Raw genomic sequence first — 22065 nt, forward strand, 5'->3', positions numbered from 1 at the left:
CAGTACTCTTTTTCATAACAAATTAGTTCTTTTTCATTGAATTATCATTTTTAAGGACTTAATACAATAAAAAAAAGTAGTAATTAAGCAGAAAAGTAGTAATTCTGTCATGTGACTATCAGTCAACAACTGAAAGTGATTCAATAAGTTGAGATTCAAGCATGTCAGTAGATGGATCAAGCAGTTTATAGCAGATTCATTAAAAAGAACTGACCCATAAGAAATTTAACATAACAAATGAGTTATTTTTCTATTAAAGTAACATTTTAAAGGACTTGATAGAATAAAAAAGTGGTTCAGTCTCAGCTGCAAGTGATTCAATAAGTCGAGATTCAAGTGAGTCAGCAGACTGATTCGTTTAGACTAACGTTTTTTTGCCAATTAATTAAAAAGAACAATCACAAATTACACTAGTTTTTTTTTTTTAAATTGTTGTGCAAAATAGCTCGCAACTCGGCTGAAACGCTTTCGTTTGTTGTGGTGCTGTAGATTCAGCGGTTCCTGGACAAAGGTGCCGAAGAACGCAAACATACGTGACAAGAATGAATAAAACAACTTCTTGATTCCCAACCCAAACTGACAGACACAAAGCATTAAAAAAAATCTACAAAAACTAACATAACACTCACATAGTCATGCAATTAAGGATGCATTTTATGGGTAGTTAAAAATACTAATTCAGAAGTGTTTTTAAGGGCTGTAGACTGGTTCTAACTAGTCATGTGACCTCTTTGCAGCTATAATAAGCATATGTCAAGAACAGTAAGCAGCGATGGCGCCCAGCTGGCCCATACACACGTGCTGTCACACAGCGGCCCCATCCAGGAAGGGGCTGAGAAGCTGGGCATCTGAGGGAGGTTAAGAGGCAGGTTGGGAACCCTGGGAAGTGGAACGCTTGGCAGATTGTTGGTGATGGTCCTGCCAGAGATCAGAGAGTGAAAGAGCAGAAAGCACTGAGAGGAGGCGAACAATAAGACAGTTCATCAGATGAAGAGCAGAATAAACAGCGGTTGACTGATCATTCTGTGGCATCAGAAGGGAAGGAAGCAGCAGCTTATTGACAGACTGGGGAAGAGATTCGCCTTAAGGCCCTTTCACACTGGACGCGATTTTTACGCACGAATAATTCGCGCGATGGTTTTATTTTTTGATCAGCTGTTTGTGTAATGAGTGCTTTCACACCGAACGCGAATGTGCTGCGTCGAAAAAACGACTTTTTTTTTTTCGTTTCGATGTCGATTTTTTTTTTCTTTTGCGGCGACAGAAAATACTTCAGCCAATCATATACTACAAGGACAATGATTGTGTGGCGTAGCATTGCCAGCCAACTCGGTTATCACGACTGTGAGTATGTTGTGTAATAGTTTTAGTTGTTGTATAGTCCTGTGCTGTGTAGGCTAGCAGGCTAAACTACATTTGGGATAGAAAGCTAATCGTCAAAGATAGAGATAGAGACCGTGTTTACGCGGCTCATGTGATGGGTTTTGACGCGAACTGTTCGCATGCGAACTATTCGCTTTTTCGTTACGCATCCGGTGTGAAAGGGCCTTTAGTTGGAGAAGACGGCATATTTCATTTGTGAAAATGTGGTTGTGAGACACGGACATACAATCTGTTCAATGCCGTGCTGTATTAAGAGTCATGTTCAGTTTGGAGTCTAAGAGACCCAAGATATATATTTGTTTTATTTTAATTTTGGTACTTTTTTTTATTAAATGTCTTTTGCTGGGGTCAAACCGACCCCTCAAGAGTAAACATGTTAGTCACATTTCTGAAAGGTTCATAACTACTTCTTTGTTGTAAATCAGAGTTAGAGCTTCAACAATAATTTATATATATATATATATATATATAAAATTATATAACTATTATTTTTATTACTATATATTATGATGTATAAATAAAATTAATAATAATAATAAACCCTATAGTGTTTTGATAAGAAAATTGGGTCAGATTAACTCACTAAAGACAATTTATTATTATTTGAAATGTTTGGTCAGAGGAACTTAAAAGCAAATGATCATAAATAATAATAATAATAATAATATTTATTTTAATTTCTTTCAAATTGTTATCATAAATAATAATAATAGGTAGTAATAATAATAGTTATTATTATGAGTTATAAATAATTATCATTTATAAATAATAATAATAAAAAAAACCTAGAGCATTTTGATTAGCTCAGAGGAAATGATTATGGGCAAATTATTATTTTAAATGATGATTATTATTTTTTAACATATAAATCATGGGGGACATTGGGATTCCAAACATCTCACCAGAACATGAGAGGTAAGGTCTAATTTTCACAACCAGTGTTTTCTGAAGTTCTGCATCCACTGGAAATTGTCTTGTCAACTGAATGATCACGACCCAACATACAGAGTTGACTTCACGTCTACAGCCATGTTTTCATTCACATCAGATTAAATATGGTGAGGATAAACGGGAAAGTGAAGTAAATCAGAAAAGCACAAAGCATTAATGGAAAAGGAGGACGACCATCTTGGAGGCTCCATTCTTTTCCCTCTCTCCAATCATCTTTTCATTCTCTGAAACATGAACAAGTTAAAAGCTCTGCTATTAATAACCTGACATGTTTAAACAAACATGGCACTGTATTCTCCAAAAAGCAAAGAGAATCGATGAAAAAAACAACACCACACACAGCAAAATCATGTTAGTGTGAGGTTAAACGGGGTCTTACTTCACAGACTGCCACGTCTCCTGTTCAAAGCCGCGGTGAATGGACTGAGCTATAGACGACTCCATCAGGTCAATGTAGCGCACCACTAGAGGGATGTACAGGTCCTGGAGGTGCTTGTGGAACGTTCCATTGTACAGGTGAGCTGGAGAACATGAAGGAAGAATGAAGGCTTTACAATGTATCGGCTGATGTGCAACCAGTATTACAAGGAAAAATATTGTTAGACCTCTTAAAGCTGTAGTGCAGTGGAAATATACCTAGAACACCACTTTCAGAAATCATTGGCTAAAAAATAAAACATTTAAATAATACAACATATACATTCTTTAGGATCTTGAAAAACAAAACCCTTGTGTTGTGTTCGGCTCATTTTGAGAGATTTTCTTTTCCATGAAAATGTTACTTAATGTTATCACATTGACAGACTGGCTCACAAAGGATCATTTTTGTACTTTTGGGGGATTTTTTTCCCACCTTGTTACACTTGCTGTGTTGATAATATAGCATAACGAGAGATTAACAAGCAATTTTTAAAAGGCCGGTCATCAAAGGTGTTATAGAGTTTTCAACACTAAAGTAACAAAACAAATGAGTGAATTTATTTGCATAACAAATTTAATGGTTTCAAAATCTCACGTGAACATGGTGGTGGTGTGTTGTCGAGCTACTCAGTTGCACATAAACTACTAATAAGGTTTGCAAAATGAGCAGTTTTATGGTAGAGGAGGGTGGGGTAAGATGTGCCACACTCTTAATCTAGCAAACTGTGGGTGGGGTTATGTTTGTCACATGACAATGTTTTTTAGAAAGGTCCCAATTTATATTCTACATTTTCCTGTTAACTGTCCCCCTTCCTTTTTTGAGCATAGATCTGATCTTAAATGGTTGTTACTCATTAAAGCTTTGAAATACAAACCAAAGGTTGGTCTCTTTGGAAAGAAGACAATCAGCAGATTATTGCAAAAAAAGCATAACAATGAAAAATGAAAGTGTAAAAGCATTACAGAAGTTAACTGTATTTTAAATAGTTAATTGTACTGTAAAGCAAATGTTCTGAACCTAAATGTATTTGATACAAAATATATATTTAACAAAATAATTTAAATGTTTTTTCCAAATTTGAAGTTGATATCACGAAAATGCACCCGCTAAAATGTTCTAAAGAACCATCTCCATTTTCCATTTATGATGATTACTAAAATATGCGGTAACGAAAATGGCAAGTGTCCCGCTACAGCGTCACTGACGGTTAACAGGCTAAACCTTTTCCTACCTGGTTTTTGAAAATGCAAATAAAAAAAAAAATTTGGAAAAGGTTTGTACAATGGACCCTTTTAGTCCACTGTACAAGTATAATGTTATAAAAAAGTTATAAAAACTTAGATTTACAATGTTAAAAATCATCACAGTCTGTGAAAGCAGTCCATAAAAAATATATATTAATAAAAAAAAATATAATTTATGTTAATTGTTTTTTTCAGACACCTTAAAATACAATTAGTCACCTAGTAGACAACATACTGTGTATGTAAAAAGTGGCACAGCTTACCCCAATCTCCCGTACATGTAAATGCACTCAATGTAATAAAACCACTTAGAAGGAAATGGAGGTCTGAGAGAGAGAGAGAGAGAGAGAGAGAGAGAGAGAGAGAGAGAGAGAGAGAGAGAGAGAGAGAGATATGTCTCCTCAGGCATCATTAAGTGTAATTCCCATCTCTCTGTTCCTCCTCATTAACACTAGCCTTTTTACTCTCATGGGTGTGTGAGCTCATTCCCAACCATTTAATAACGATGAAAGTCATTTGAGCATTTAGTGTCAATGTCACCACAATTTTTTGTCATGTGCACGCACTAAAAACTGTAAAAGCACTCAAGTCGCAACTGAAACGAATCCCGGTCCAAAATCAGGAAAATTAAAGATTTCATCCTACAGTGTTATCTCCTACTTAGGGGCATTTGGTTGTTCTAAGGATTTGAAATAACGTGATGAATTCAGTGACTAATTAAGTAGACGACTCTAAATGAGGATCTGTCGAGAAAAGTTCAAGGTAACATTGAGATTTATGATCTTTTTAAGATTTCTATCATCAACAATTTCTGGGTGAATTCTTCCATTAAAACTACCAACTAACAAACAGGCAAATTTAAAATAGTTTTCCAAAAATTTTCAACATGTTTCCATCAGGCTTCCCTCATTAGAATTAATTTCCGTGAGTCTAATGTAGTGAGAACAGGGCAGAGGAAAGCAATTTGAGGGGATCTTCTTCAAGAAAGTTCATACTGTATATGAAAGAGCGTGGGAGTTCCCTATATCTTTCTGCCAACTGTCTGTGTTATTACAGGCTGCCATTTCCATTGTCATGCTCCCTAGATAACCAACCAGTTCTATTCCAAATAAACTGCTGTTTGAACAAGACACTAAAGCAAATCTCTAAATTACCGTCGCAAATGTCACAGTCACGCGAAACAATCTTTAACTGGCTGCAGTTAGGGTTAGCTCCTCGCTCAATTAACTTCATGTTATGAAGTATTCAAAACTATTTTCTGGGATCATTTCTTGTTGGTTACAAGAGACCTATGCTCAGGATATGTCGGATACTTTGGCAGGATTCAGATATGTGACCTATTGAATAACCCTCCAGAGCCACTAACAGATCACACTGTATATATAATGAGTGTGTTGACAATAACAATGCAGCATGTTAACCTGTTCTCCTAACAAGTATTGTTCTCCAAAGCAACACTGGTGAGCAGTGAGAACATGCTATCAGAACTTTGGACAAGCGGAAGAGTGGAGAAACAATGCAGAGCGAGGAGAAAGAAAGACAAACTTATTGCTTACAGCTGAACTCATTTCAAAACTGATAAACTTTACACAGTTATTGAACTGAATTAAATCTACACTGAAGTGACTTTAGCTGAATAATGACACTATTGTCTTTTTTTAAGAGCTGAATTGAATTTTGTTTGCATCATTGATCATTATTTTCCTATTTATCATTGTAAAGCTGCTTTGAAACAACTGTAAAAAAAATGTTGCTGCAATTAGTTACAAATTTAGTTTAGTTGGATATTTAAAGGAACCGTATGTAAGATTGTGGCCAAAACTGGTACTGCAATCACTTTCAAATTACTGTAGAGCGGTGTATCCCCTCCCCCCCCCGACTCGAGGTTGCCAGTTAGGCTGCAGGATCCAGCAGGAACGTAGGCTGCTACAAGGAGCTTCCAATGGCAAGTGACGAGTCCTACACAGTACATTTTTTTCTGTTAATTATGTTTATGCTTCATGAGAGATGTTTTGCGAAGTAATCGTGACATTAGACATTTTTTTATCCGACACATTTGTAGCTGCAGCTGTGGTAACTAGAGCAGAGCTGGCAACCCGGATGCCGAAACACGACTGACTTCGTGATTGGTAGATAGGTGGAGGGTGGAGCATCAGGCCAAAACACAACATGACAACATCAACATCAGTTGAGGGCTGCAACTTTACTTTTAAATGACAATATCCTGGCCGGATTACTGTTGTCAGTGATATAAGTATTTGAAATGAACATGATTTCTTAATGTCTATTGACATATCAGGGCCATTTTATGATTAATTGAAATACATTTCTTACATACGGTTCCTTCAAGTTATCTCAACAAATTTCAAGTTAACTAAACTTAATATTTAATATATTTAATACTTAATATAAAGTCAAGCAAGCACACATACTTTTTTTTAAGTTTAAACAACACATTATTTCTTATTCTAATGTTGAATTTTAAGTTGTGATTTTTTACAGTGATAAAGCGCTATATAAATAAAGGTGACAAACACTACACACGGTCTGTTCGGAGGAAGTTGTTGAGCAGCTGAAAGAGGGGGAAACTGTCCCAGGAGTCCTGTGGCTGGACGGCCAGTGCTGAGTCCATGTCCACCGTGTAGAGCGACAGGAAGGTCTCGGCGTGCTCACCCATCGCCTCGGGCCACCAGGAGAAGGCCTGCAAAATACACATGCAGTCAATTAGGGACACTTTTGACTTTTTTCTATTTTAAACATTATTTTAGGATAATTAATCATTTTTGTTATTATTTAGAATTAGAATTTATTTGAATATTTTCTGTTTTCACTTCATTTGTTGTGTTTTGTAATTTTTATTAGTTTAAAAAATATATATATTTATTTTACTTAATAGTTTGAGTTGATTTCATTTTAGCACTTCAAGTTAAACTACACAAAAATGAGAAATGTCGCCTGACAACTTGTACATTATTAAATATTATTTAATTTTAGTTCACTTTTTTATTTAATGGCTTTACTTTAAGCTAACAATAATAACCCTAGAACAAAGATCTGATCATGGACTTGAACAACTATCAAGATGTATGTGTGATGGTAATGACATAATACTGAAATATTACATAAAAAAATAAGAATTGCTATTTTGATTTCATGGTGATTTTAAGCTCTCATTTTTCAGAATGAAAAAAAAATACTTTTTATAATTGTATTAAAGAGAAATAAAAATTGGGAAACTTTGGCTAGATGTAAACTTTTAACACTTTAAAATCAGGAACAATTATTAAATTAAGGAGACATATCATTAATATGAATTATTTCTATATTATATAGATAGAATAAATAATAAAGCCTGTTTTTTATTAAAAAAATGTTTTCCTTAAAATCATCCCAATGGACATAAAAGTTCCCCTAATTAGGAAAGAATCACCCATATATGCAACCAGCATATGTAACATGCTGAAAATATGCTACGTCTTCTATACCTGTGCAAACATACAATCACAAACAATAATGCCAAAAGGCATAATGTAGAGAGGAATAGGGTACAATCCTGAGGGCTAAGCATTATGCACTTGGACACTCGCAACAAAGCACAATACAAACATGGAATTAAAGCAAGTAGAAGACAATCAATAAAATGATGGGACCTTGAAAAGAACCACACAAAGATCGAGATGGAAAATGGCTTTACAAAACCTGCATGCTTGGAACATATTTGAACAATTTCACTTGGTACACTGAAAACATTTTTTGTGTAGGATTTACTGTGAAATAGATTACAACGGCAAGTAACACATTGAATTAAATGTGAAATTTTCAAGTAAAAAGGCTGAAATAGTAATTTCTTGTAAAACCTACTCCGATAATCTTTGTTTTATTTAGTCTGTACTATTTTACCATTTACTTCGAAAAATATTTTTTTACAGTGTAGATGCGCAGAAATCCCAGTTTCATTGAAATTTCATGGTCAAAAAAGCTCCATCTATTGTATCGTAGCGATCACTTTCAAACCAAGCAACTTCCAGTTGGTCAACGGTGCAAATTCATGTGACCATTTTTAACCCTTCGGCGAAATTCCTGATCGTTACGAATTCCCATTGAAATGGCTGGATTTTAGATTTTTGTGATTGGGCTGCTTTGATATAGACCGATACCCTTGCAACCACTCCCATTCCCTATGATCATGCAATGTTTTTTATACTATAGAAAAATGGGAAATAACATTTGAATATCAACTTTAATCACTTGTAAATACATCAACACTGATTTAAATTTTATAGGTAACAAATACATTTTTACGTTTGGTTTTTACGTTTGGAAAAGGGAACTGTACAAGAAAGTAGCAGAATACTGCCATCAAAAAGGCTAAAGATCAAAAAAGGACAATTAGCTATCCACGTGTCTTTTACGGTCGACTGCAGCGCACCAGAGCTCATACATCCTTCTAAATTCCTCTGAGAAAAGGGAAAAATTCAGTGCCGTCTTTCTACATAGTGCCGAGATCCTATTGTCTGCCAGTATGTGCATTGAAGGCCCTTCTGAAAAGATCCAAGTCCATCAATACATTTCTCTCTTTACATTCTTCCACACGGCCATTCTTGGGGACGTCTGCAGCCAACTAAATCGAGAGTATCAACGAAAGCCGGTTCATGTTGTCTTGTATTCTTTGAAGCCAAGAACTTTTCATCCAAAGCGGTCGGCATCGAGCGACAGGGATAAAAGTGCAATCAGTCATGGTGAAGAATATGTGGTGGAGAGGAGAATGCTGACTTATTAAAGGGTGCTATTGTGTACGGATATCCGAGCGTGTGTGTGTGTGTGTGTGTGTGTGTGTGTGTGGGGAGGGGGTGAACGTCACTCTTGTCTGACAAGATGTTTTACAGTCGATGGCCTTGAGGGAGTTTGTCTTCAGGGCTTTCAGAAGCAGGTTTTGAACAGCATAGAGCTGACATCCATTTCAGTCTAAAACATACTGACTATACTCTTTTCTGTTGCTTCTAGGAATGGTTCAGGATGGTTAGCTAGTCGATCATATTACTAACCTGTTGTGAGTTAAAGGTGTTATACATCTAGTCAAACTGGGAAATACACTACTGTTCAAAAATGTAGGGTTGGTAAAATTTGTTCATGTTTTTGAAAGAAGTCTCTTCTGCTCACCAAGGCTGCATTTATGTGGTCAATACAATAATACTGTGAAATATTATTACAATTTAAAAGAACTGTTTTCTGTTTGAATATATTTTAAAATGTAATTTATTCCAGTGTTGCAACACTGTGTCACATGATCCTTCAGAGATAGTAATTAGCATAATACACACCCAAACCATCTCCATATAAGGGCTGTCCTCACAATCTCAGCCTCGACTGCATGTGATTTGATGCATTTTTATGCAGAATTGATATTCTGGAAAAAAATATTATATGTAAATATTGCAGAAACTATTCCAGACTTGTATTATCTTATTGTAGTATATGAATAATATATTTAACAATATGCATATTAACCATATTAATAATTTAATTATATTTATAAATATGAAAATAACTACCGGACAAGTTATTGACTTTGTGAAATACTTTTTAAAAGAAGTCTCTTATACTTGCCAAGACTGCATTTATTTGATTAAAAAACAGCAATATTGCGTACAATATTATATACAATTGTACATCATTTAAAATCTATTTGAATATATTTTAAAATGTAATTTATTTTTTACTGTTTTATTATTTCAACATCATTACTCCAGGCTTCAGTGTCGCATGATTCTTCAGAAATCATTCTAATATGTTGATTTGTTGCTCAATAAACATTTCTTATTGTTTTCAGTTGAAAATGGTTGTGCTGCTTCATATTTTGTGGAAACTATGATACATTTTTCAGGATTCTTTGATGAATAATAAGATAATATATATATAAAGAAACTGCATTTCTTTGAAACAATATAAATATTCTTTTGTAACATTATAAATGTCTTTACTATCACTTGTTAACAATTTAATGCATCCTTATTCCTTACTGAATTAAATTATTAATTTTTCGCTCTCAAAAAAACAAACAAATCTTACTGATCCCAAAAACGTTTGATCTACTACAGTATATTTTATTTTTTATTGCCTACATATTAGACTTAGGCAGTTCAAAGAATCAGTGGTTAGTGGAGATAAATTAAAAAGAGGGCAACTTATTGATTTCGTTGTCAAATGCTTTAACACACAAATATACGTTGTGATAAATGACACCCAATCTGTTTTGTTTGTAAAAGCATGAATGATAAATAAAAATGAATGAGGTGCAAATACTAAATAACACAACACAACACAACACGAGAGTGAAATATAAAATGAACCTTACCTCTCTTCCCTAATGCATTACAAACATAGGAGTGTTAAAGAAAGAGAGAAATATCAAATAGACATACACATTCTTAAGCAAAGTGAACAGAGATACACTTTCCATGTAAAACACATTTGATTAGACAATGTTTTACTCCTAGTTTCAAACTGTAAGCCCGACCATAATTTCACTAACGTAGATCTGAGCACATCACGCACACACACACACACACACACCTTGATGTTTCCTTAGTGACAGCATGTGGGACATTTGTCTTGTTAGGCACAGCCTGGGTTCTGGCATCATTGTCTCTGTCATCTGTGACAGCTGTTGAAAGCTTGAGGCCTAAAAATAGCCCGCTACCTTGCTAGCAGATGTCTACATCCACATTTTTAGTTAGGAAAATGCTCGCTGTTACTTTCTACGAAGACTTAACACCTAGTATTGATTAGTTTCCTTTGATATTTTCTTTTTTTTAAAGTTGATGTGAGAGCGATAGCGGGCGCTGGCCTTGTGCAGATGGGCCGTGGGCGTTGTTTTCCTGTGCCGCTACTATGAGCTGGCACTGGACGGGTAAGCTGTCACTCGCTAACAGCTGTCACGGCAACGTGGCGAAGTAAATGGACAGCGAGACGGTAAATGATCACAAGTCCGCTTTGAAATGATCATGCAATACCTTCTGGAGAAACATGCAAAACCAAAGGACCCGATGATAAACAAAGATTGATTCTCTGTCTACGTGACTGTGGGTTTTTCTGAACCTATGTTGTAAAAGACTTGAAGATATATGACAGGATCTATGGCGGATTCATTATGAACAAAAAGGTGCCGGTATTGAGTTTTTCCGAGAAACAAGAAAGAAAAAGCATTGATAACAAAGACATAATGAAAATAAATGAAGGCTTTCATAGCAGGAAATAGTCAGGACTTTATCAAGAGTTATTGCACAGGTCTTACCTCAGAGTGATGCTCATCGTTCTGCTGTAACACCTCCATACACAGCTCTCCTAGTCTGATCATGTCCTCCAGTCTCTTCTCTGGAGACGCCTGGCTGCTATCTGCTGACACACAGACATCACAGTCACACCAAATGTCTAACACTTCACACAAATTAAATGTAAGAACTTAAAGCAATAGATCTAAAGGGCTCAACAATAAGGATTTGGCCAGCTACGCTATAAAAAAGCTGACTGTACTACGTAGTTAGTTAATACAACTTTTTAATACAAAATTTTAAGGTAGCATGTACACTTAATTAAGTCGAAACTATTTTTAATAGTGTACAGGGGGTGTCAAACTCATTTTAGGTTGAGGGTTGATGGGAAAAAATGTGCGGCCCGAAATCCCTCTTGTAAACCTTAGTGTGCTGACTGTTACATTAATATTAACCACAAATTAATTTGCAAGAAAACTAGAAAAACACAGTGCTCTTTGAAAAGGGCATTTGTTTTTGCAGCGAAAAGACTATTCGTATTCGTACTTGTATTTTTTTTAGAAGCAAATTGGCCGATTCTGATAACGGTTGCCGATTTTTTTTTCTTTATTTAAAGTCCCCCTGTAGTCAACAATTGTATCCCTTAAAACTCATCTTTGATCACCAAAATTACATATTTCTGTATTTTCCTGTGACATTTTTTTTCTTCATGCCTTAAAATAGCTCGAATGTAACTCTACACCCTAGCTTCATTTAAGATACACAGAACCATGAATATGCAAATTAGCCCCGCCTCCACTCACTCACACCAGCTTAGAGATCCACTCGCTCAACTTACTGAGATAAATGCTGCACAAGGATATCGCTCTTTATACTGTCGGACACACAACAGTAATTAATATGATTAGCATTTTGCTTTACTATATTATCAAACAGCTAATAATGTGTTGCTAATGTTACACAAACCATGTTCAAGTTTACAATCTCAGTCTGCCTTCTAAAAATCAGGATCTTTAGAAACGTTTTGAACAACTCAGAACGTCAGTGGAGAAAGGCATATAGTTCATCATAACATCTTAATATAGCATCATAACATCTAAATACCCGATTTTTCAAATTAAAAGAAAATATACCGGGATAACCTGTCTTCTTTTGAGACTACCCTGCTTCACCAGTGATTTCAAACCTCGTTTTTGAGACTGTCTTTAGATCACCGCAGTTTTCAAGAGAAAATACTCTTTGCAGAATTTGCACATGGTTCGTCTTAAAGCATATTAAAAACGGTATTAACGATATGAAGCATATGAACGGTAGTGTATTTTTTGTGTGTACTGGGGCCACTGAAAACATTAGAAGGTGTTAAGCTAGATTTCTCTTCTCAAATCCAAACTACCTGCTGACAAGGGCCATCAAAAAAACGGAAAAAAACCTTACTGTTGAGCCCTGAAAAGTAATCTGTGAGAACCTTCGATCTGGGCGTAGTCGGTCAGCTGGGAGTAATTGATGAGCGCAGCTTTTTCCAGGCACTTCTGAACTATCTTGTGCATCTCTTCAGTTGGGACAGGTGTGGTGATGTCTTTCATCAGAGCCTGAAGAATGACACTTTTCCTCTCATTTATTTCACTTTAAGCACATGCTAGTACACACAAGACATGCATATAAGGCGCAAAGCATGCACAGTTAATTGGAGGACACTCACCCTTTCTAGAAGAGAGAGTGTGGCTTTAAGAGCCCCCTCCGGTCGCCCGAAGGGGAAACAGTACCTACGGGCAAGAAGACAAGGGGTAAACCTCGAGTGGTAATTAACGAAAGGCATAGAAGAAAGAAGACTGAGCACAAGCTGAAGGAGTCAGTCACAAACCGCTGTTTCTCAGCTATCATGGGACAATAATTACGTCTTTTAAATAGAGATGTTTTCCAAAGCCCGTTGAGGAGGGACAGGTGTCAGCGTACGTACGGGACAATGCTAAATGGGATGAATGAAGACGAAAGAGAAGTGGTTCTCATAAAGGCCTCACACCACAGGTGTGAAAGTCCCCCCGAACGGCCCTCGACGCGTTTTTTTGGTGCATGTGGGGCAAGAGGCACACTTACCAAGTGACTCAACAAGGTCTAATCAGCTTGGGCTGGGACCCGCGCTTAATCCCCGGCACGCCCCGCACCGGCCTGGCCTCTGTCTGCCGTCCCATTTGCATAATCTGAGATGCTGTTTGTAGCTTTTGTTGGAGTGGTTTTATTAGGTTCTGCTGCAAAAGCAAGACTCAAACCCTCTTTACTAGTGTTTCCAGTGCTCTACTGAGGGGGGCCAGCGGGGGGTCGGTTGAAAACGAGGACCAATCAGGAGGGGGTCTGGTAAACGAGTAAACTGTAAGCGGAGATGCTTTACAGTGGTTATCAATTGGTTTTGCTTCAGGGACAAGATATTACATTGTTAATACACTGTTATTACAATGTAATTACATGATTATATAGTTTGTTTTTATCATTTGGATTTTTTCCCTGATGTTTGCAACCTTTAAAAATAGATCTGAAATCCAATATCTGAACATTTGCTGATTTTTTTTTCAGAAATTATTCAGACACCAGATATCATTTTTTATATTTTTTTACTAGAGGGTGCAGGGCATAGTTAATTTATGTAAGTGAGGAAAGCAAAATAAAGTAAACTGTGACATTATAACCAAAACTTCTTGATACAGTGGACTACCAGTAAAATTTATACAAATTTGGGACCAAAAATTATTCAGATCCTTTGACCTGACCATGTTTTGCTGAAGTGTTTTTTCTTTACTTGCTAATGCGACATTTATACACCACAGACTGAACAAAATTAAGCATTACTTGGTAATTGGTTGACCTTAATTGGTATTATCTAATTGTGTTCTTAAATTTAACAGCTGACAGCTTCAACCTAATTCATTTGTGAGACAGTCTAACAGAAGGATGGCCAAAACCAGTGAAATATCAAATGATTTGATGACTCTGAGTTCTTTCTCCATTTTCTAAACTATAGCGAATAAACTGTGATTATGTGAGAAATGTTGAAGGTGTCTGAATACATTTTGGTTTGACTGTAGATTAGTTATCTTAATAAATTGAGGCGCATTACTAAGATTAAGTGGATGTGGTAGCTCATCTTACCTGAAATGTGTGATCTGCTTCTCCAATAAAGTCAACAGTCTGCTCCTGATCTCCTCAAACTCCTCCTTCTCCTTTTCTGTAACAGTGCCCATGCCATCCGGTCTGCCAAAACAAGGAGGAAACATTAAATTTTTCTGTTTTATTCTTTACAACACCTGTTCTTTCATTTCAAATGCCCTTGGATCCTGTGCTTCGACTTCATAAATCAAAAGATTTTTCAAAGAGAGTTGTAAGTTTCACAATTATTCCAGCTGAACTGAACAATGCTTCAGCAGGGCTTTGCAATCCAAAACTCTTAAATAAAAGAATATCAAAATAAATGTGTCCTTGGTGAATCATATCAAGGTAATGCAAGAAGGGAAGCAACTGGAAATATCTTAAAAGATCACACATTCTTCAAATTTAAACTATTTTGAAAAAAATGAATAATTTGCAGTCTCCTTTTCAATGTTATATTTATTCATTTAATATTTGTTTGAATAATATGTTCACAATAATCGAAGATATGAGACTAATAAATAAGATGTGTATTCAAAATAAAACAAAATAAATTATTCAAAAACTAATTGAATAAAATAGATTTCAAATCATATTTAATAGATCAGACATTCTTATATTTTGAATGAAATTTGTATTATGTCCTAAACATTATTTTAGATTTATTTTATTTAGGATGAAATTATTGTTTCAATCATCAACTATTTATTTAAATTAATTAAGTCACAGATTTAAACCTTGTTTATACCTCGTAACTGCAATAATCAAATATAGCCAGCATGTTCAACCACTAAGCATTGACCAATTGCACTATAATCGCTAAAGTAATCATTCCAAACTTCAGTTTTTAACTGTAGACAATGGGCAGTTTAGTTAGAAGCCATTGTGCCTTGCTATCCAAACCCTCCACACTTTCTGAATGGCACAGCTTAGCCTTGTAGAGAAAGCGCTTTCCTTACACGCAGAGGTAAAGGCAACTTGTAAACCTGTCTGTTCTGCAAATCCCTCTCTCTATTAAATGAAATCCGCCTTTTCTTTTTGACAAGAGCCAGCTAATCCCGAGAGAACACAAAGAGGGAGTGTGAAGAGCGGCAGAAGATGTGTATGCGCGAGCATGGGGGGGTGGGGGGTAGATCAGCGCCTACAAATGAAAAGAAAAAAAATCTCCTTTTTGCATTATGGTAAAGGCTAAGGAGTGTATAAACTCAACATCGACCCTTTAATCTCAGTGTCTTTGTCTGTCGTACTGTGTAGGCTCATTAGTTCTTAAGGAAGGCCTCTTAGTTTAACTGCTTCTAACAAGAGGCCTGGGAATTGAACTGTTAGCATGAGGGAGAATCACTCTGGTTTAGAGTCTTTGCTTGTTTGTAGCTCCCAGTACATCACCAAAACCTACGACTACCAAAGCCTTGCGACTTCAGTCGGTAATTAAGTCTCTCACAATTCACACATCCTCCCATCGAGTTGACTAATGCTAAACGAATCCTTCAAACCTTGAAACACATCCAATTCTACCTTACATAACACAACATTTTTAGTGGTGTTTGCTGAGGAAGGCATCACTTTTGCTATCATTATTCAGGGCTCTGTAATAAGGACGTCTCACTGGCCGGGGGCCAATGTGAGAGAATTTGGGGCCAGTTGATGGAACCGTCGCTGTATGTCGTGTTGATCGTGTAACTTTTATACCTTGAAAAATGTAAACACTTAATTTTCTGTGATAATTGGTTGTAAATTTTCTGCTTGTCAACTAACATAGATGACGTTTTATTGAAACTGCGTGAATAACATCTCAAAGTCTTGGTATAAGAATGAGTTGAAAATGACAAACTAATCAGTATGATTTGCAATTTATGCCATTATTTTCCAGTAAGTGTTTGTGAACTTACATATGTTTGGAGTCTCCAGTATAATTACACTACCTATATAATTTCCAGCTATTATTGCAAAACTTTGTACATGTTTCTACACAAAACTAATATTTGCTGAAAAAATGTGGGGGAAAAATAGAATAAAAAATATCATATAATAATATTGGTGTGTGTACATTGGTGTGATTTTTTAATATTTGATATATATATATATAAAAATTATCCAATATTATTACTATTATTATACTGAAAATACAATATAATACAATACAAATTCTTTGTAAAATAAACTACCATTTTTTAAAAGTACATTTATGTATAAAAATAAATAAATTGTACAAATTAAAATGTTATATTTAAAATATATTTATAATTTAGTATATACATATATATATATATATACTAAATTATACATATATTTTAAATATAACATTTTAATGCACACTGCACCCTGTGTATATGTGTATATGTATGTAAGGGGGCCGACTTATTGTTTGCGCCTGATGAAGCGATGAAGCGAGTGTGTTTAAAACGAGTGAAACGTTGACCTGTCCGGGGCCAGTCAAAGAGGGTTAAACAGCGCGGCATGAGTCTTGGGAAAGTCTGGCCGTGCCAACATGTCCAAGAAGTTGGTTGTTAGTTTCAAAGCTGTGCGTTTGTAAGAGTTCAGTCTTGGCCACTAGGGCTACACAATATATCTTGAAATAAAATTGATATCCCGAGATGGCTAAGTGCGATTGTAAAATAATGCAGATGGAAATTTAAGCAAATACATGAGCTACTGGTTTCAGAGTGAAGCGAGTCATTTACACGAGTACTTCAGCATCTCATATTGAGTCCTAAGGTTCTAGAACAGTTTTTACAAGAGTATACAAATGGATGCCATCCTCAATGACAAATGGGTTGGTGTATATCCGATCAAATCAAGACCCAATGGACAAGACAAGTGACAATCCAAAGGGCGAGGATCTGGATGTATGTCATGTTTACAGTGAGTAACTGATTGTGCCGACTGGTAAATACTCTTGTCACATGGGGCAGCCAAGCATGATGGACAGGCGAGAGAGGAGAGAAAGACTGACAGGTGAGAAAGAGGTTAGCTTGTGATTACTGTCACTCTCGTCGCTGTCAGTACGCCCTCGCCAGTTCATCTCACACACCTGTCTGTTTGCTCTCGCGTACTTGCTTCCAAGTCTCAAGCCTCGTCGAGCCCAGGGTGCATCTGTCAGTCAAACACAGGCGACACCGACTGAAATGTGCCACAAGGATGTTTGCACTGACAAACATGTCTGAAAGGAGTTTCGGTTAACACACCGTTACCTAAAATCTAAGAATTTACAGACTCAGTGGTTTCGTTTCACATCACAATTGAGCACAAGTCTTAATTGAGTAAAAGTCTCAACTCATTTTCTTAATATCAATTATGATAAATGATGTATGCTTCAGTAGATGCCACGATTCAGTTTGATTTCAACTGTCAAAATGGCGTTTATTAGCCAGACTTCACTACCCATAATTCTGAAGAGATATCCACCAATCAGAGTTGCTGTTACTATAGAAACAAAAATGTATGCAAAAGAGCTCAGCAGTTTTTGGAATAGCCTGTATAATATTGTTGCAAATTTTCTTTGCAATGAAAATAACTTTGATAATGATAATAATAATTTTGTTGTGGAAAATATCAATTTTTTTTTATTATCTATATTTTATAATAATTATTATATTACAAAATTTATTTGTAAAAAAACAACAACATTTTCAAAACAATACATATTTGTGTAAAATTATGATTTAAAATCAATATTAAATAAATGTTAAATGTGACCCTGGATCACAAAACCAGTCTTATGTTGCACGGGTATATTTGTGGCAATAGCCAACAAAACATTGTATGGGTCAAAATTATAGATTTTTCTTTTATGCCAAAAATCATTAGGATATTAAGTAAAGATCATGTTCCATGAAGATATTTTGTAAATTTACCACCTTAAATATATAAAACATTTATTTTTGTGAATGGATGCAGCACTATCGCCAATAGAAATGGACAACTTTAAAGGTGATTTTCTCAATATTTCGATTTTTCTGCACCCTCAGATTCCAGATCTTCAAATAGTTGTATCTTGACCAAATATTGTCCTATCCTAACAAACCATACATCAATGGAAAGATTATGTATTCAGCTTTCAGATGATGTATAAATCTCAATTTAAAAAAAAATACACATAAGACTGGTTTTGTGGTCCAGGGTCACAAATATATAATTTAAAGAATAATACATTTTTTAAAAATGTAGTGCTGGGCAACAATTAATCGCGATTAATCACATCCAAAATAAAAGTTTGTTTTCATAATATATGTGTGTTCTGTGTATAATTATTTTGTATATATAAATACATGCACAAGCATGGAAATTTTATTTATTTATATAATAACATTTATATTTATATATATTATAAATATACAGTATATACATGCAAATATTTCTTAAATATATACATGCATATGTTTATATTTAAGAAATTGTATATTTATATTTACAATTGTATGTATTTGTGTGTATTTATATATACAAAATAATTATACACCGTACACACACATATATTATGTAAACACAAACTTTTATCTTGGATGTGATTAATCACGATTTATTTGTTGCCCAGCACTAAAAAAAGATATATAAAAATATTTTTACAAATAGAAATACCATAATATTGTGAAATAAAATTATTAGAAAAACTATATATTATACATTGTTTATCATACATAATATTTTTATAACATTATATATATAATACTTTTATTTAATTACATAATTTTCACTGTTTCTTGTGATTGTCGTCCGAATACACAGTGAACACACGTTAGAGATGCACGGATCAGCTTTAACATCACCCGAATCCGCTGTTAAAAATAAATCATCCACCCGCCATATGATTTTCTCCGCACCCGTTCGTCACATTACAATCATTCTAATTCTCAGTGTTAAGCTGACGATATGGTAACGTATTACTGAATTAGGCTGCTGTTCAATTAACATTAAGTAATTAAGTAAAAATTCTTCTTTGGCAAAACTACATTTCCTTAATAGCCAGGCTTTACACTGTTTCCGTCAAAGCAACTTCCCGAACACACACACGAGAAATTAAATACATTCATCCCAAGCAAAGGATATAGGCGTTATTAATATATTTTTAATTCTCCTTTTTGAAAATTCTCTCTGATCTGTTTTGCCTCCATTGCCACTTAAACAAGTGGACCCTGCAACTGCGTAGATTAGTGCCTGACAAAAAATGAAGCTTTAAACACGTTCATATTTCCATCATTAATGGTTTATCTCATCCACCAGCGACCCACTCGCATTTAATTGGAATGTTATTTTTTATTACTTGGCCCGTCTGACCCACTGATATAACTGTGATCTGCGCATCACTAACACACGGCTTACAACTCTTTATTGATCCATTAAAAAAAAAAAAAATCCCTCGAGGGAAAATGAATTCCCAGACCCAAGACTGCAGAAAAAGTGTGTGGTCTCTGTTGTGCTCTTGGAGTCGGTGGGTGCAAGATCAGTCGTGGAGATAAAGATGGCAACAATCTTCACAGGTTTTAAGCTGCACACTCACCGTCAGAAAGGCTTACTGTCATAAACGTTCCTTGAGTTATTGACTGACGCATTAGATCAGTTGAGCGGATGCATTTTCATCTGAACTGAAGATGAGAGGTTCTCTGGACCAGGGTTAAGGCTATTGTTATTTTCAGCAGCAAAGAAATTGGCTAATAAAAAGCGAGATGAGTAAATGCATGCTTACATTTAGTCTAGAAGTACAATAACATGTTCACACAACGCACACACCGCCTCTGCACTTATTTCTTTCAACATGGGGACAGAAGAGGTGTCAGTCAATAAATGGGAAAACAAAGTAACTTGCAAAAAGTAACTCAAATATTTTGTTGTAAATATATAAGTAATGCTTTACTTTACTAGTTACACATTACTTGTACTGTGTTTTCATGTACTTTTGAAAGGAATATCAAAAGAAAATATCATTAAATCTTCTGAACAACAAAGTTTAACTGGTGCACTATTGGATTTTCTTTAATAAATCCAACACTGAATACATGGTCTGGTCAGAATAATTGGCAACCTTGATAAATACGATCAAAGAAAGCTTGGAAAATAAATCTGCATTGTTTATCCTGTATCTGTCATTGAAGTCAAACAACTGAAAGTGAAAATAAATGTTTTTCTCCAAAAACACATTGGCCACAATTATTGGCACCCCTAGAAATTCTTATGAGTAAAATATCTCATATTTATATCTCAAGCATATTCCCATTGATATCTAATTTGTTCTTTTAGCACACCATGGTGACTAGGAGCATGAAAGGAGCATTCTGTGGTCAGATGAAACTAAAAAAAACAAAACACCAAATGGGTTTGGTGCAAACAGAGATAAAAAGTACCCCATGCCCACAGTTAAATATACCGCAGGATCTTATATGTTGTGGGCCTGTTTTTCTGCTGGAGGTCCTGGACATCTTGTTCAGATACATGGTATCATGGATTCTATCAAATATCAACATAAAAGATCAAAAACCTGAAATCTTATAACGGGCCATGTTTGGATCTTCCATAAGGACAACGATCCAAAACAAACACTAAAATGTGTCACTGAGCACAAAATGAAGCTTCTGCCATGGCCGTCCCAGTTCCCTGACCTGAACCCTACAGAAAATGAGTGGGCTGAACTGAAGAGAAGAAGCGCCAACATGGATCTGGGAATCTGAAGGATCTGGAGAGATGATCTTCAGGTGTCAGGTGTTCTCCAAAGGAGGTATGGAATAAAAGGCTGTCATTAATTGTGGCCAATGTATATTAGAGAAACACATTAGAGACCCCCCCCCCCACACACCATTTAAAAAAACATTTACGTCAATGAAAGGTTCGATTTTTGTAATTTTTTAAAATTAAAAAATCAATTTTATTTTCACAGGCTTCTTTGCTCATATTTACCAAGGGTGCCAATAATTCTGACCAGGACTTCATAAAGAAGTCATTTTAAATTATGGCCAATGGTAGTAGCAACACAAAAATTCGATATATTCCCATGAACGCTCTCTACACACGACTGCACGGCTGAACTGTCATTATTCAAACAACACCCCCCTCCAACAAAAAGCTACTCATGCCAATTTTCCTCATTTGTAACTGATGATTATCTTGAGAGGCTAATCATTACTGTTCCTAATTGACGAAATCAGCCAGCAAAGAGAAGGAGCACATCCGTGTGTATTTAACATCTAATCAGTCAATTGACGGGTGATTCGAGGTAAGTGGAAAACCAACAGCTTTCAGTACACGTGAACACAAAGGACTTCGCCAACAAGTGGACAAGGGACATTGCTCATACCACGAGCTGCAGTCAGTCCTCTTACCGCTCACGCAAGCCTATTTTAGTCTTTAAGTAATGTCAAACCATCAATAATTCGCATAATCAATTACAGAAAACAAGCTTGTATAAAATTCTGATCCTCAGAGGCCTTATCAAAGAGAAATTATTAAAATGTAGAAGGAGCACAAATGGACTCTGTAATTACGGTTTAATTGCTTCGCGTTTTGAGATAATAGAGAAACATTAATTAATTTGCCAAGCAGACGCTCTCAGTCTCTCTTTGAGTGATGCTGAACATGGCTGCCACGCTGAGCGCCTCCCGAGTGATTAAAGTATTTCTTCTGTCTTCTCGTTCCTTTTGTATGCCCACCCATTATGTGCGGACAAAAG

At 35.5% G+C, this 22065-nt stretch overlaps 1 protein-coding gene across 6 annotated transcripts in view; it reads right to left on the bottom strand.

The window, feature by feature from the left end:
* The window catches only part of cadps2 (Ca++-dependent secretion activator 2), a 146346-nt gene that overhangs the window by 15276 nt on the left and 109005 nt on the right, over positions 1-22065 (bottom strand). For 5 of the 6 annotated variants that reach the window (XR_014029416.1, XR_014029417.1, XR_014029418.1 and 2 more), the window contains exons 14-19: positions 14412-14513; positions 12970-13033; positions 12736-12859; positions 11294-11394; positions 6544-6700; positions 2714-2855 (exon numbers count right to left, since the gene is read on the bottom strand). Coding sequence is in view for 3 of the 6 variants with exons in the window: in XM_081356506.1 (XP_081212632.1) it covers positions 2714-2855; positions 6544-6700; positions 11294-11394; positions 12736-12859; positions 12970-13033; positions 14412-14513 (690 nt within the window). In the remaining 3 variants the exon portion in view is untranslated. Of the gene's footprint in view, positions 1-798; positions 919-2713; positions 2856-6543; positions 6701-11293; positions 11395-12735; positions 12860-12969; positions 13034-14411; positions 14514-22065 lie in introns of all 6 variants that reach the window. The other variant, XM_081356507.1, reaches the window with a different exon arrangement.

The sequence above is a fragment of the Scardinius erythrophthalmus genome (genome assembly GCF_964197995.2).
Source record: "Scardinius erythrophthalmus genome assembly, chromosome: 24".
Lineage (NCBI taxonomy): Eukaryota > Metazoa > Chordata > Actinopteri > Cypriniformes > Leuciscidae > Scardinius > Scardinius erythrophthalmus.